Below are 17,276 nucleotides of genomic sequence, written 5' to 3'. Positions count from 1 at the left end.
ATGTCTGTAAACATTACTTTTCTTTTGCTTGTCCAATATGCTCTGCCACTATTCCCTTATCGATGAAATAATGTTAGCATAAGTAGATGCAAAACTGATTAGTACATGCTATGACCATCCTCAAAATTTGCTGACTAAAAATTTGTTGATGCCTGAAAAACTCAACTAGACATATGATTAGATGTGTTGGCCCTTGTGTAATCACTCGAAGAAACCATAATAATAAAGAAAGGACTAGTACATAACTAGAAGAAAAAAACAACATGACAATTTTTGCAAACTTTTACTGACTTGCATATTTAACCAGCATACGAACATGGACTCGATAGTGATCACATATGGGATCGACTAGAACTTCAGAATCTTATGGGTTGTTAGGCGTGAGATGTCTAATAATCTCTTGTGTCATTATGCCTTATGAGGTGTAGTTGTCCGTCATCGAGCCAACACATGCCTTTGTTGGTCTTATCCAATGTGGTCGAAACATAGCCGGATAAATTTTTGCCAAAAAATATATATGTACGAAAATGGTATTTTTTATGTAGCCCCTAACTCTCTGGCCGGGGAGAAGATTTCTCGATTGGACAGTAAGAAAAAACATACATGTTCCATCAAAAATGTGCAATGTAGCCCCCAGACTTTTTGCTCAATGACTGAACCAAATGGAGAATAAAGCCGTAGCATCGAAAGTATACGATGTAACCCCTAACTCTCTGTTTGATGTCATAATCAAGATAGAGAGCTGAGCTGTAGCATCAGAGATATATTCGACGTGGCCCCTGACCCATTGCTCAATGACTGAATCGAGTGGAAAGTGAAGCATAAGCGCTCATATTATGAAATGTAGCCTCCGAATCTTGGATTGACATGATAATCAAAACAACGAGTGAAGCAGAAGCATCTAAAATATATGATGTAAGCCCTCGACTCTCTATTTGATGCGATAATCAAGACTGAGAGTAGAGCATAAGCATCAACACATTATTTTCGACCATATGCTCGAAGGAGCCAGCCCCAGTTAGATAGCTGTAATTATGTCATAGTCATCGAGCGAAATCAAACTTCCGAGTAGGTGAACATTAAAAATCCACTCATGTTCGTGCTTGTTTTCACCGTAACTCCTGATTTGACGTTTCATAATGACGTAGCATCCTTCTACGTCGGGATTGGATATGCCATAATGTTTCAACGATGTCTCAACTTCCACCCAACTCATCAGCCTGTGAACTCCATGCAACCGAGGCTTCCTAAAAATGCTATTAGATCTTGACGATCTCATTCCTATAGTACGACCCGTTCCCACGACTATAAATGGGGGGGGGGGTGCGAGGCCGTTTGTTCTTCACCCCGCTTCCTTCCATGTGTTTCTGTGCATTGCTTGGTAGAACTCGTAGATCCTAAAACCATGGCCTCCATTCCTCCATTGTCTTCTGAACAAAGCCAAGAAATCAAAGAATAAATACCTTCCTCCCAAAGCCTCTCGTCGCAGTCCCACCATGAACCATCATCATTTTCTCCAACGAGGAACAGTCAAGTGAAGAGTTTGAGGGAGAAGGGGGTGAAGATGGGTCTGAAGATGGTGGTGACCTTGACGAGATCATCGACTAGGCCACCGATGAGATCTTCAGTGATGGAGCTCCCGAGCCTCTGGTGGTGAAGAAAGCGTGGTCGCCATCTTAATTGACAACCACCAGATCACCTCCGCATCATGCGGAGGATCCTTCGACATTGTCGGTGCCGATCAGTAGCTCCAGAGGGGACATGGTCTTCGCCTCTGTCACTCTCCCTGGTCCTTACGCTGGTTAGCGGCCAGTCTTTGGGGCAATCAGCTGCTACCCCAAGGAGGGACAAAAGAGGTTTCTCAACTCGTTTTAGAGAAAGTAGGCACTTCCCTATTTGCAAGAGCTAGGCAGATCTTTTCTGTCAACTTTTCACTAGCCATGTAGGTCAGAAGGAAAAGTAAAAAATATGTAATCAAGTAGTTAATTGATTCAAATGTAATTGACCTACCTTCGAGTTACCTTGTCTATGAATGAAATTATCGGAGTTGATCGATATGCCATGAATTCTTGAGTATCTTGCCGTCTTGAGTAGATAGCCGCACTGATCCAGGTTGAGTGACTTTGACTATTATGTTGGGTCCTTGCCACTTAGGTGATAACTTATGGCGCTGGGTCTGTTTTTGCACCTTTCATGAAACAAGGTCCCTAGCAGTAAGTTTCCTGGGCTAGACTTTCTAAGTGTGATACCTACACAATACTTGTTGATACTTAGCCGCTCAAATGGATGCTCGATCACGATACACCTCGAGTAAATTAATATCATCCACTCGTAATTGCTCTTGCCCTTCTTCCGAAGTAACTTTTCACTCGAGGTGATCCATACTTCAACTCGGTTAGGAGCATTGCTTTTGCTCCATAGACTAAGAAGAAAGAAGTTTCATTGGTGGCCCTATTAGTCGAGGTGTGGATGACCTATACTACCAAGGGAAGTTCTTATGCCCAACATTTTGAGTAGACTTTCAACCTGTCAAAGACCTGAGTCTTAATACCCTGCAAGACTATACCATTTGTGCGTTCTACTTGGCCGTTGCTCTAAGGGCGAGCTACTAAAGCTAAACAAGTTTTAATGCTGAATGCAATAAAGGTCTAATTTTTGAACTAGCTACCATTATTTGTAATTATACAACGCGGAATGCCGTATCGAGTAATTATGCTCCTCATGAACTTCTTGGCCACTTCTGCGGTGATTTTTCCTACGAGTTCGGCCTCAATCCACTTAGTGAACGTGCCGATAGCCACAAATAGGAACTTATAACTGTCTTGGGCCCTTGGGAATGGTCCTAGGATACCTAAGCCCCAGACGGAGAAAGGCCAAGAAAGAGAAATTATTTGCAGAGCTTGGACTGGTCGAGTGGTCTGCCTTCCAAAAAAATGGTAGCTTTTACACTTTGTGACTAGCTCAGAAGCATCCTGGAGGACAGTCGGCGAATAGAATCCTTAGCAAAGAACTTTTCCAACCAAGGTACAATATGACACATGATTACTACACATGTCTCCATGAATATCGAGCACTATTTTACTGCCCTCATCCTGAGTGATGCACTTCGTCAAGATTCTGTTACTACCCTTTTTGAAGAGTTTGTCGTCTACCAGAGCGTATAGCTTTGACTTACTAGCAATTGTTAAAGCAAGAGATCGTCTTGCCCCAGCAAGTACGGCGAGAGTTTTTTTTAAGGAGGAGACTGAAGCTTGGAGACGAAGTTTGAGAGGAAGGAACACCACAAATGTATTGATAGTAGAAAAATGGATCGGTCTGGGGGGGGGGAGTATCACAGTGTGATTTTGTGTTTGGCCACCTCTGTGTCCTGTATCTTGCTTTGAGCATTCTCCTTGTCACCTCCTTCCTCCCCAGATGACCACGACCCCCTATTTATAGAGTGATATGTAGCTTAGTGTACAAGTTATCACGATGTACAAATATCTAGGACCTAACCGAATTACTAGGTTACATTTTACGTAGCTTAGTGTACAAGTTCTTGCTTTGCGCGTGGGTCCATCGGTTGCTTGTAGAATCTAGGCCGCTAGGTAAGTGGTAAGTGTTTCAGTGATTAATGACAACCATATCATTGTGACTAGCGCATATGTTTTGAAGAAAATCAAATTCTTTAATTCACAGGACTTTTGCGTTAAGATAAAGGATCTTCTAGTTGTTAGTGTCACAAGGTGATGAAGGACACTTAGAGTAGTTATAGGTCTCCATTTTGTCTTTTGACCGTACTATAAAGGGGGGCTAAGTGTTGTAGCTCAAAAAAAATCCATGGGTGAGAAGTTGAGAAGTTAGAACTCAAAGTCGATTGAATTGGATGAGTTCCAGAAAGTTTATTCTCACCGGATTGTCCGGTATGAGAAGGTTTTTACTTACCGGACTATTTATCTTTTCTATGAAGAGTTCAACTAAACTCACCGGATTGTCCGGTGATGGAAGGAATAGTGCACCAGAGCATTTAACAGAAGAGTCATTTTTTCAGAGAAATATGAAGTTATATGCACCGGATTGTCCGGTGATCTGATGGATTCATACACCAGACCGTTTAACAGAAGCTTGATATTTTTGGATAAAATCATAGTTGAATTGACCGGATTGTTCGGTGACTTAAAGGAGTCATCACCGGACTATTTAACAGAAGCTTCGTATTTTTGGAGGAAATGGAGTATAACTCGCCGGACTATCCGGTGATGCTATATGGAAGAACACCGGAGCATTTTGCAACGGCTACTGACAACTGTTAAATCAGTATGTGGAAAAAGTTAACTCACCGGATTTTCTAGTGTTAACAGAGGCGTGTGCATCAGACCATTTGGTGTTCACAGAAAAAGTGAGTGGTTGGGCAACAACTAGATTTGGATCTCTAGCCTATATATACCTCTTCACTTGATTTCATTCGTCTCTCTTGCAACCCAAAAGCATTCATACATATTGTGTATCGTCTAGAGACAAGAGAGAGCACTTGAAGTGATTTGTAAGTTCTTAATTGAAGATTAAGGACTCCATTAGTATTTCAAGAGTAGTGAGTGTGTATCTAGCTGTTGTTTTACGTTTGATTAGGATCAAGTGAACCAGTTAGCTTGTTACTCTTGGTGTTTGGCAACACCTAGCCAGACGTGGAGATTGGAGGTATTCACGGTGAGCTCTTGGAGGTCTTGTGGGAGCCCCGGGAAGCTCGTGAACTTGGTTTGATGCCCGCTAATCCAGAGATGGAGAAGTGGCAATCACTAGTGAGCACTTCAGTCTCGGTGACTCAAGGGGGAGCGACATCCTTGTGTGGATGCTCCAACAAGGATTAGTGGAGAGTGCCAACTCCTCAATACCTCAGAAAAAACTCGGTGTCCTTTTTCCCTACTCTTGTTACAATCCGCATTTTGCTTCTAACATTTCTTCCATGCAAGTTTCTATTCTGCACTTTACTTATGTTCTATATGCTTGCATGTTTGTACTTATCTTTCTAACTTGCTAGGTCATCTAGTTGCTTTTTTACATTTTAGGCTAAGGTTGCTTCTTGTTCTAGAAATCCGTAGTTGGTTTAGTTTTTAATTAGTGCTCTATTCACCCCCCCCCCTATGGTCATTAGATCCTTTCAATTGGTATCAGAGCCTCATGCTCTTAATAGGCTTTAAATCCTATAGCAATGGCTCTGGGGAATGGAAGTAACGTGCCAAGGTTCGATGGAAAGAACTTCGCCTATTGGAAAGTTCGTATGATGAGCTATCTTGAGGCATTTCTCTCGAAGTTTGGCTAGCCACTTCCATTGAATTTGATCACCCTTTTACCGACCAACAAGTAGATGGAATGCTACTACTAAGAATGCTATTTTTGAGGGAATTAGTGAAGAGGTTTTCTCTAGAATCCATAGCAAGGAATATGCTAATGAGATTTGGACCGCTCTTTGTGAAATTCATGAGGGGCCTAGAAAAATTCGTGAAGAAAGATATCATATGCTCATGAATGCTCTCAATCAATTCAATATGCTTCCAAATGAATTATGCAATGATATGTATTCTCGTATGAATATGCTTGTAGAAGAAATTAACTCTCTTGAACTAACTCAATCGTCTCAAGGAGACGTTATTCACATGATCTTGATAGTGCTTCCTAAGCCATAATACAACATTGTCATCTCTCTTCTTCATGAAAGAGACATCAATAACATGACCATCACCGGCGCCGTTGGAAAAATATGTGCACATGAGATGTTCTTATTTGGAGATCATGAGTCTTCATCCAAGAAAGATCTTACTCTCAAGGCGAAGATGATTGACAAGAAGAAGAAGAAGATAAAACTCCCATCATCAAGCAAAAGCGATGAAGAAGATAGTGATGATGATGACTCCGACATCGAGCTTGCTCTTCTCATGAGAAGAACTACAAGGATGATATCAAAATTCCAAAAGAAAGGCTACAACTATGATCCCAAGAAGAACAAATTTCGCCCAAAAAAATTTGAGAAGTTTGGTAGAGAAGACAAGAAGAGATGCTACAATTGTGGTGAACTTGGCCACATGCCATATGATTGCCCTCAACCCAACAAGAAGAATATGAACAAGGGCAAGAAGATTGAAGCAAATGAAGATGAGAACAAGCAAAAGAAGAAGAGCCAAGATAAATATTCAAGGAAGAAGCTCTTCAACAAGAAGGGTAGAGGACGCAAGGCCTATATTGTTGGTGAATGGGTCTCTGGCGAAAGCTCAAGTGATGACTCAAGTGATGATGAAGGCAACAATCTCGCGGGGCTTGCTATCACCAATGATGATGATGCACTTCTACCTCCACCGCCTATGTGCCTTATGGCAAAAGGTAACAACAAGGTGAGTAGTGATGAAGATGATAGTAGTGATTATGATGATGATAGTGTTTCTCCTAGTGATCTATCTAAGCTCATGAATGACTATGGTACTATCATCAAGAAATAAAAAGCTAAAATCAAGTCTCTTCAAAATACTAATTCTATACTTAGTTCTAGTCATAATGAGTTGCTTGCTAAATACAATGATATGCTTAAGAAAAATGATGGAGTAGTTGCATCTAGCAAGTCTATTGAGGCTAGTAACAAAAAGCTAAAACTTGGGTATGTTAACTTGAAATGCAAATATTAAGAACTTGAACTTGCATATGATGCCATTGATTCTTCTCTAAATAAATTGTCTACTACTAAAGTAGTTAAGATCAATGCATCTACATCTTGTGATGATCTCCTTGAAATACATTGCTCATCTTCATGTGATGATGTATCATCTTTAAGACTAACCATGCAAGAGAAAAAGAGCTTAGGGATGAGATTGCAAGCTTAAATTCATATGTGGTCCGGTTGACTAAAGGGGAGTACAAGCATAAAGAAATCCTCATAAAAAATGATACGTACTATAACAAGATAGGCATTGGTTGCTTCCCAAATCCGGTGGAAAAGGTCATCAAGTCACCGGAGATAAACAAGTGCCTCATCAAAGAAATTGGATCCTATTATCAATATTGTGAAGTCACCGATCACCACATAAGGGAGTGTCCCATTAATTCCAAATTCCTTTCTATTTTGACATCAAAATACTAGTCTATATTTAATGGTCATTATTTTCTATTGCATAAGTTTAAGAATGGGAAAGTTATGATTAAGTTCATTGGAACTAAAGCAAAGGGCAAGCTTCCAAGGCAAATGTAGGTGCCTAAGAATCTTGTGTCTCACATGAAAGGTACCAAACTTGGTTGGGTATCTAAACAAAAAGCTTGATCCCATGTATGTAGGTGAACTACAAAACCGACGGAAAGCATTGAATGCTTGATAGTGATTGTACACAACATATGACCGGCAATATAAATATGTTCACCTTTCTAGAAGATGAAGTGGGCGGACATGATAAAGTCACATTTGGTGATAACTCAAAAGTAAATGTGGTAGGTTTGGGTAAGGTGAAAATCTTCAATGATCTCCCTATCTCCAATGTACTTTTAGTTAAGTCTCTTAGTTTTAATTTACTTTCCGTAGCTCAACTATGTGATTTAAGCTTCACATGCTTATTTAGTGATGTTGATGTTGTCATTACTAGCAAGAAGCATAATGATATAATCTTTAAAGGCTTTAGACATGGACATATATATCTTGTGGATTTTTCATCTAATGAAGCTAGCTTGACAACGTGCCTCTTCACCAAGACATCTTTGGGTTGGCTTTGGCATTGACGACTTACTCATATTGGAATGAGCTAACTTAAGAAGGCATTCAAGAATGGAATGGTGGTCATTTGAAGGACATAATCTTCGAGAAGGACAAATTATGTAGTGCTTGCCAAGCGGGAAAGCAAGTTGCAAGCTCAGATCCTTACAATGCTATGATGTCTACATCAAGACCTTTGGAGCTACTAAACATGGACCTCTTTGGACCAACCACCTACAAAAGTCTTGGTGGTAATCTCTATTGCTTTGTCATTGTTGATGATTATACAAGATGCACTTGGACTTTTTTTCTAGATGACAAGAGCAAGACCGTTGGGATCTTAAAAAAAATCGCGAAGAGGGCTCAAAATGAGTTTGAAGCAACACTAGTGAAGATCCGAAGCGACAACGAGACGGAGTTCAAGAATACTCAAGTTGAAGAGTTTTGTGAAGAAAGAGGCATCAAGCATGAGTTTTCATCTACCTACACTCCTCAATAAAATGGTGTGGTGGAGAGGAAGAACAAGACATTGATTACACTTGCAAGAGCTATGTTGGATGAGTATGGTACGCCAAAGAAGTTTTGGGCGGAAGCAATCTACACGGCATGCCATGCATCAAATATAGTGTATCTCTACTGACTATTGAAGAAGACGCCATATGAGCTTCTTATAGGGAGGAAGCCCAATATCTCCTACTTCTGGGTGTTTGGTTGTAAGTGCTTAAAAAGAGAGAAGGCCTAGGGAAGTTTGAGCGTCATTGTGATATTAGATTTCTTGTTGGCTATGCATCTAACTCTAAAGCATATATAGTATTCAACAATGCCACATGTTTTGTTGAAGAAATATGTGATGTGGAGTTTGATGAATCTAATGGCTCCCAAAGAGAAGGTATTGCTTATGATGATGTAGGTGATGAACCTTTGAGAGGAGTGATGAAGAAGATGGCCATTAGGGATATCAAGCCTATCACCAAGTGAGGATGAGAATGGAAGATGAGTATAAAACAACTTTTAAATCCCATAATGGCCACTACCAATTTAGAGTTATGCCATTTGGCCTCACAAATACTCCAGTTACATTCTAGCGTGTGATGAATGAAATTCTTGGTCCCTTTTTGAGAAAATTTGCCTTAGTCTTCATATATGACATATTGATATACAACCCTACATTAGAGGCTCATGTGGATCATCTCAGGTTAAGGGAACACAATTTCTATATTGAGACATCCAAATGCTCTTTTGCACAAAACCAATTGGTGTACTTAGGCCACATCATTTCTACTGAAGGGGTATCTACAGATCTGAGCAAAACTGAAGCAATGCTCAAGTGACCTACACCAACTAATGTTATTGAATTGAGAGGGTTTTTAGGGCTAGCTGACTCCTATAGGAAATTTGTGAAGAACTATGGGATAATGACTAAGCCTTTGAATAATTTATTGAAGAAGAAACAATTTTAGTGGAGTGAGGAAGCACAATTAGCATTCTATAAGCTCAAGAAAGCAATGATCATTACACATGTGCTCTCACTACCTGACTCCAATGACATTTTTGTAGTGGAAATTTATGCCTGTGATTTTGGAGTAGGAGTTATTCTTATGCAAAAGGGGAAACCAGTGGCAATCTTGAGTAAGGCATTAGGAGCAGTTCATAAACATCTCTCTATATATGAAAAGGAATTTCTGGCACTCATTATGGTAGTAGAACGTTGGAGACCTTATCTGCAAAGGAATCCAAGGAGATTATTATAAAGACTGATCATCGTAGCTTATGCTATTTAGAAGAACAACACCTATAGTCTGAAATGCAGAGAAAAGCAATGACTAGACTTATGAGGCTCCAATTCAAAATTGTATACAAAAGGGGGACATATAATAATGTTGTTGATGCTTTGTCTATAGTGGGACACCTGTTGACTTACAAGTTGTCTCTGAGGTAACTCTTGTTTGGATTCAGGAAGTTGTCAATTCCTATGTAATAGATCCTAAAGCAAAAACACTGATGGCAAAGTTAGCTATATCTAGTCCTGATGAATATAAATATTCTCTTAATCAAGGAATCATAAGGCATCAAAGTCAGATTTGGATTGGGGACAATTCTGCTCCTAAAACAAAATGGATTGTTGCCATGCACTCTAGTGTTGTTTGAGGCCGTTCTGGTGGAAGAGGATGATACAAGATGTGGAAAGCTTCATCAAGCAATGTCGGGTATACAACAGGCTAAGCATGAACATACACATCTTGCTGGTTTACTACAACCACTTTCTATTCCTGCTGGAGCTTGGCAAGACATTGCCATGGACTTTGTAGAAGGCTTACCAAAATCTAAGGGATATGATGTTATATTGGTGGTAGTTGATCGTTTCTCCAAATATGCATATTTTATTCCAGTAAAACATCCTTTCATAGCTCCTCAGATTACTAGAGTCATTTGGACAATATGTTCAAATTACATGGTGTGCCTAAATCTATAGTGTCAGATAGAGATAAGGTGTCCATCAATTCTTTTTGGCGTGGATTATTTAGACTTTGGACACTAAACTACTGACAAAACCTACTTATCACCAACAAACCGATGGCCAAACGGAGAGGGTTAACTAGTGTTTGGAGATGTATCTTCGATGTGCTGTGAATGACTCTCCAAAACAATGGAAAGCTTAGCTACCTCTAGCTGAATTCTTGTACAACACATCATTCCATACTTCACTGGTTGTTCTCCATTCAAAGCTATATGGTCATGAGCCAAGCATCGGAGCTGTTCCTAATATCACATCCACATCTCAGATGTCAGTAGCTGAGTTTATGCAGGAAAGGGAGGCACACCAGAAGGCTCTGACAGAATATTTGGCTGAAGCTCAATCATGTCTTCCAAGTGGGGGAACTAGTATTGCTCAAGCGGCAGTGATGTATCAGGCATTTCCCAAATTAGTTTATAAATATTTCGAGCCATACAAGGTGCTTCAGAAGATTGGAGCGGCAGCCTTTCGTTTGGAGCTACCAGATGAGGCTACGGTGCATACTGCCTTTTATGTCTCTCAACTTAAGCCATTTACACCTAATTTCTCTCTAGTGTACTTTGAATTACCATAAGTTCCTGATCTAGATGCAAAGGAGGTTAAGTCCGAGACGATTCTGGAAAGGTGACTTGCCAAGAAGGGCAATGCAGCCATTCCGCAGGTCTTGGTCAAATGGACCACGCTTCCTGTGGACTCAGCTACCTAGGAGAGGATATCTATGTGTTTCAACAGCAATTTCCACATGCCATTGCTCGAGACGCTTGAAACATGGGAGAGCACTGTTATGAAATATCTATCTCTATCTTATACTACATAAAACGTTCCTTAAATCCTTCTGTCATGCGTATTCTACCGCTCTACCTCCCGTCCCATGCCTTCCGTGTGGGCCCTGCAGCCTCCCGCGCGCTCTGCCGGGTCCGTGCATCCGGTCTCGCGCTGCCGTCTGACGTTACGTGCACCAGCCTAATCAATTTAAATGGACGATGATTCTGTCATGATGTGAATGGAGTAGGTGTGAGTGGCCGTGTATCGAGAGATGAACTAAGAAAGAAAATAGCGAAGAAATTGCCCCAAAGTTTTTCTTCTCTCACACGTTTTCTTCATGGATCCGATCGGGATATGACTCACGTCCCGGCAATCGTCGCCGCCGATGGCAACGGGTGTTACAGTGCAACGTCTACAGACGTATCCGTATAACCCGTTCCCATACGAATACGTATTCGTACACCGCCACTTCCACATATATGTATGACCCATCTCCTAGTCTTTTTTCTCTTTTCTTCCCCTTCCCCTCTCCAAGTATCCCGTCCGGCCGTCCCCACCCGCAGCGATGGACCCCGCGCCAGCGCCACCGCCCCCATTTGCCGTGCACCTCGTCACCGGCAGCGGCGGCGGCTCCTCGCCGGAGCTCGCCCTCTTCCTCCGCTCCCTCGCCGCTGCCCGCGTTGTCGCCCTCGACGCCGAGTGGAAGCCGCGCCGCCGCGCCGGCCCTGTCGCCCCGTCAGCCCCGGGCGACGGCCCGTCGCCGACGTCCGCGCTAGCGCCACCGCAGTTCCCCACGGTCACGCTTCTCCAGGTTGCCTGCCGAGGCGGTGACGGAGAAGGCGAGGGCGGCGGCTGCGAGGTGTTCGTCGTCGACCTCCTTGCCGTGCCGCTCGCCGACCTGTGGGCTCCGCTGCGGGAGCTGTTCGAGCGGCCTGACGCGCTAAAGCTGGGGTTCAGGTTCAAACAGGACCTGGTGTACCTTTCCGCCACCTTCGCCGCCGCCCTCGGACGCGACGCCGGATTTGATAGGGTAAGGGCGTGTTGACCAATTCATGGACGCCGCAAATTCAGTTATTGTATTAGCATTGTTGTACGTAAATTGGAAGTAGGTATATGGGGAAACCAACTATTTGGAATTCATATACCACAATAAGCTTAAATTCTGCCCAATTTGCTTAAGAGTTTATATTAGACACTACTGGATCATCTCTTCTGGCTTTATCAGTTCCTTTGTGGAAAAAATGATTAAGCACTTGAAATAATTTGAATAACACTATCATTATGTTCGCATTTCCCTCTGCAAGGTGGAGCCTTTCTTGGATGTCACCAATATTTATTACTACATGAAGGGCTATGACAGGCAAAAGAGGCTTCCAAAGGAGACGAAGAGTTTGGCAACCATTTGTGAGGAGCTGCTGAATGTATCTTTATCAAAGGTTAGTCTAGAGGAAATGTCTTTGGCTTCATTTTTGGAACTTTCACTTGTTGGACAACGGACATGGTCACATAGCTGCTGAGTTTTAGCTAATTAGGTGTCATAAGCACTCCATCACAGAGTGCAGAATGACGTAGCTCTAAGCTGGCAGGTACTATGATATAGATTAAAATTAGTGGTCCTTGTTATTCCAATCAGTGTGTATCTGATTGAAACTCCCTGTCCGCTTGAGTTTGTTGGTCGCCTTTCTTGTGGTTTCCATAATGGTCATGATACTTAATAAGGTTTAACATGTGCCTTAACTCTCAACCACTAGAGTTACGAGCAATCTATCAGTATCTGCTCCTAGCACCTGTGGGCAGACAATTGAGCCAGTCTGGTCCAAAAGGTCAGTTCATCTTTTACAAGAGCTTGGTTCATTTTACATGAAAACTAGGTTGACACGTGACATGCTTAGTTGTGCTCAAGTAGATCCTCAATAGTCAGGACAGACCAGGGCTAGCACCACCATGATGCTTGAGTTGACAGATATCTATGTCTTGCGTTTGAAAGTAATATGTGTGTCAATTTTGAGCTTAGAGGGACTTGGTGGTTGTCCATTTCAAGTCATCTTTGTGAACCTAAATTTGAGCTTGATCCTCCAGATCCTTCGGCCCAGCCAACGCTCTACTGCATACCAATGTTCTTTAAACATTTATATTGTGCACTGAGTATGACCTTGTGCCTTGTCGAAGGAAAACTTCATCTGATCTGTAACCTTTGTTTGCATCTTCACTACACTTGGTATGAAAAAAGCAATTGTTGCAGTAATGTTGTTAGCACAGATATTTCAACAGATCACCTAATTGTTTTTCTTTCTTTTCTTTCGCTAGGAACTCCAATGTAGTGATTGGTCATGCCGCCCCTTGAGCAAAGGGCAGATACAGTATGCTGCATCCGATGCCTACTTCTTGCTAGACATATTTGATCTGTTCCAAGAAAAAATCAGAATGGAAGGTAATTCTTCTTTAGTTCTTGTCCTTAACACCACTAGTTTGACCATGGAAGTTATGTCATTATTTTCATTTCTATTTTCTTGTGAGCAAACATCATTTTCTCGTGAGATGTTTGAGGGCTCATCTTCAGAACCTGATAACTTATGAATGCTCTGGGTACACTTTGTGATTATCAATTACTATTCCAGGAAAATTTTCCCCTACAATGAAACTAACTACAGACGAGTGTTCACCAAGGACGGTAGAGTGCTCATCGTCTGGATATGCTATCTGCTCTGATGGTCATTTGACATCGATTGTGCTGAAGTACAGTGAGAAGATTTTATTGACAGAATCTGATATGAAATCACGTTCCTCAAGACGAAAAGAGAAACAAAAGCTTCCTACTAATGCCAGATGCAAAGACAAGTTGGATGCCGGTGCTGAATGGCAGGGGCCCCCTCCATGGGATCCTTCTGTTGGTGGGGATGGATTCCCGAAGTTCTTATGTGATGTGATGGTAAAATTTCTCCTGGTACCATTACTTTCAACAACTATGCAAATTCCATGGTTTTGTCCAATGACTACTAGTGTATAAGATGAACAAGTGTGAGAAAAGCTACCACCATACAAATCAGTCACATTCCTTGTTTGCAAAGGCTGCTGGATTTGATTTGAAGTAAATTTTAACAGATTGAGGGTCTTGCTAAACACTTGAGATGCGTTGGAATAGATGCTGCCACTCCATCTTCAAAGAAACCTGAACCAAGGTCTTCACTATGTTTTCTGCAATAATATTTGGAACATTATTTATGCTTTCTATCAAGAGAATAAGTTTCGATCAACTTATTGCTGTGCTGTTTGCCACTTGTTTTACTCACCTGTAGGGAGCTACTAAATCAAACATACAAGGAAGGGCGGATATTATTAACACGAGATGTGAAGCTCTTGAAATATCAATATTTAGCAAGTAACCAGGTATACAGAGTGAAAAGCCTGCTCAAACATGATCAATTGGCCGAGGTATGTGCATATCTTGATATTTTCCATCGTAAAATTTGATTGGCCTTCATGAACTTTTGAAAGTTTGATGGAGAGGCACCCATGGTCTAAACTCATGTTAGTTAGGTTACTTTTACATCATAAGTTTCGTTATCAAAATAAAAGAAATTTTGACTTCCCTCTTCTTAGTTAATCAATGATTGTGTATCGCCCAGCAAACAATCTTTCTGGCCGTAACTATTCCAGTTTTGGCCGAACCCGTGGAGAGGCACCTTTCAACTGCAACTTGTTTGGACCAGTCAAAACCAAGCAGTTTTTGGCAGTCACTTGTAGAGCTCAATGTCAGATGGCCAATTCATGTAAACTTGTTTTTTGAAGTAACAAATCCAACAGTTTCAGAAACTCAGTGTGGTGCAAAGGGTTAGACTCTTGTTAATTGGTTGCCACCTTTGATTTGGTAGCCCATGTCATGAGCCTGAGGGGGAAATTTACAATTACATATAAAGCTTTGTGGAAGGCAGGTGTACTCATTTCCTAGTGTTTCTATGAGCATTTCCGCAGAGGAACTAAGGAGATTTGGGCGCCTGCTGATTGGTTGGTTTGTTAACGTGCTTGTTGCAGGTGATTAATACCTTCCAGTTAAAGATTTCCGAGGACCGACTAATGTCAAGATGCTCAAAGTGCAATGGTAGTTTCATTCAGAAACCACTCACACTTGAGGAAGCTATTGAAGCCTCAAAAGGTTTCCAGGTTATTCCCTCGTGCCTATTCAACCGAAATCTGGAGTTCTGGAAGTGCACTGACTGCAACCAACTCTATTGGGAGGTACTTGGTCTTCTCTCGCTATCTACAATTGCGGGTATATCATATTATTTCTTCTTTCTTGTATCCAACTATTTTGCGTATCCACAGGGAACCCAGTACCACAACGCAGTTCAAAAGTTTTTGTCAGTCTGCAATATTAGTGACTGAGCATGCTGTCTTGGAGCATCTGTAAGCTATAGAGATTCCATCACCTCCTCATTGAGAGAATCAACTTGTTGATCATCTGATCTTGGGCTTCTAATCGCGCACAATGAGGCAGACCTTTCATTTTACTGGTTAATAGCAACCCATGCTTCTTTTTCAGTAACTGGAACAGTTTCAAAATGTGTTCGTGTTGTTTTGTAACTCAATTCCATTTTATACTCGTTTTTGAAGAGGGAAAAAAAGGTTGAAATGATAGTGGAATATTGATACACAAACTTTTCATTCTAGATTGTAATTGTAAACCTGAAGGAATGTCCAGTATCTCTGTTCAATCGCTCTACCTTGCCAGTTTTGTCCAACTAACCACATATCTCCAGATTTGGTGCTATATTACTACGAAAATTCATAAGGTACTATATTATATTATATACAGCATCACTAAACATTATCCGAATGTTCGGTGTTACGAGAAAATTTATTGTGATTTTATTTAAAAACATGATAATATATAAATAGATTGTCACACTCTGTAATATTTAATAGAGTGAATTGTACAAAACTATAAGTATTATATTATTTATAACATAAAACTATAAGTATTATGTTTAGTAATACAAAACTATAAGTAATGTGCACTACTCTTACATAAATCTTGATTTTAATTAGATTAACCTAAAAAATGGTCTTATATTTCTTAAAAATTCTAGAAATTTTTTTACATGTGCAACCTATTTTAATTGGATATGCTAAAAACCTGTGTAAAATTTAAACTAATTTTTTTTTAAAAAGCTACTTTTATAACACCTAACAACTGTTATTGCCTCAAATATTATTCCTATATGATAGACTAATTTCTAAAATTATTTTTAGTCCTAGGTGATATTGTGAAAAATTGAGTTTTTTAAGTATATAAAAGGAGCATTACAAAGAGATTTAATTTTCACCATATAACATAGGGTTGGAAATAATTTTAGAAATTATTTCATCATATAAGAATTATATTAGTGAATTGTTTTATATTTTTGGGATTTTATTTGAGATTCTAATAATTATTAGTAGTTATAAAAGTAGTCTATTTAGATATTCTATTTAAAATTCTATATAGATTTTTTAGTAAATTCAATTAAAACGGGTTGCACATGGACACGTAAATTTTTTTAGAAATTTTAGAGAAAAATAAGACTACTTTTTGGTGTCTAATTAAAATTAAACTTTATATAAAATTAGTGCACAATGCTTGTAGTTTTATGTTACAAGGTATAATATTTATAGTTTGTCTTACAAGACATAATATTTATAGTTTTGTGTTAAAATAGTATAATATTTGTAATTTTGTGCAATTTACTCAATTTAATGTGTTGTATAGGGATATAAATAAAATAAAAAAATTTCATCAATCTGACTAACCACAAGCTTACGACACTATACGGACCAACTCTGACTTCGAGAAAAAAATTGTATAATATAATATAGGATGAAGAAATTATTATCTAGCACTATTTGTGTCTAACTTTAATTTTTTTAAAAAATATAAAATATGATATATGATGAGTTATATATATCCGTATTAGATTGATTGCACCTCTAATGCTTATCCACCCGCGGATTGTAGGTTTCATGATGGCGCAAAAATTTATGTTAGCAGGCTAGTGTGTTCTTGCAATTCGGCAACATCGGGACAACCAAGGGGCAAGGAACTCGCTCAACTCGTCCCCCTTTGAGTATTACAATCTTACAACGAGCATGCTTTTTTTCGAAGGAAACTTTATTTCACTATAAAATAATATTTTGGTATTGGCATCAAGCGGGTATATGTAGCTATTACAAAGGAGAAAGGAAAAAAAACATATTGAAATTCAGTATGTACAAAACAAAATTGCCATGCAAAAAAAAAAAAAAAAACCAAGCAAA

The 17,276-nt window shown here is 40.0% G+C and overlaps 1 protein-coding gene across 3 annotated transcripts; it reads left to right on the top strand.

Moving 5' to 3' along the window:
- The first annotated feature begins 11,257 nt into the window (after positions 1-11,257).
- On the top strand, positions 11,258-15,699 carry LOC133891394 (uncharacterized). 3 transcript variants are annotated; one of them, XM_062332111.1, is made up of 9 exons: positions 11,259-12,015; positions 12,290-12,421; positions 13,293-13,416; positions 13,604-13,914; positions 14,088-14,164; positions 14,282-14,417; positions 14,612-14,737; positions 14,858-14,913; positions 15,018-15,158. In XM_062332111.1, exons 1-8 carry the CDS (start codon positions 11,551-11,553, stop codon positions 14,867-14,869), a joined length of 1,383 nt encoding a protein of 460 aa, XP_062188095.1. In that variant the 5' UTR covers positions 11,259-11,550; the 3' UTR covers positions 14,870-14,913; positions 15,018-15,158. The 3 variants fall into 3 exon arrangements, 2 of the variants coding, with proteins under 2 accessions (XP_062188095.1, XP_062188094.1); XR_009904200.1 differs by having other exon boundaries at positions 11,258-12,015; positions 14,612-14,913; XM_062332110.1 differs by lacking the exons at positions 14,612-14,737; positions 14,858-14,913 and adding an exon at positions 15,309-15,699 and having other exon boundaries at positions 11,269-12,015; positions 15,018-15,221.
- Positions 15,700-17,276: the final 1,577 nt, after the last annotated feature.

Source organism: Phragmites australis, chromosome 14 (assembly GCF_958298935.1).
Source record: "Phragmites australis chromosome 14, lpPhrAust1.1, whole genome shotgun sequence".
NCBI lineage: Eukaryota > Viridiplantae > Streptophyta > Magnoliopsida > Poales > Poaceae > Phragmites > Phragmites australis.
Note: the sequence above shows the minus strand (reverse complement) of the source record. Positions and strands in the feature narration are given on the sequence as shown.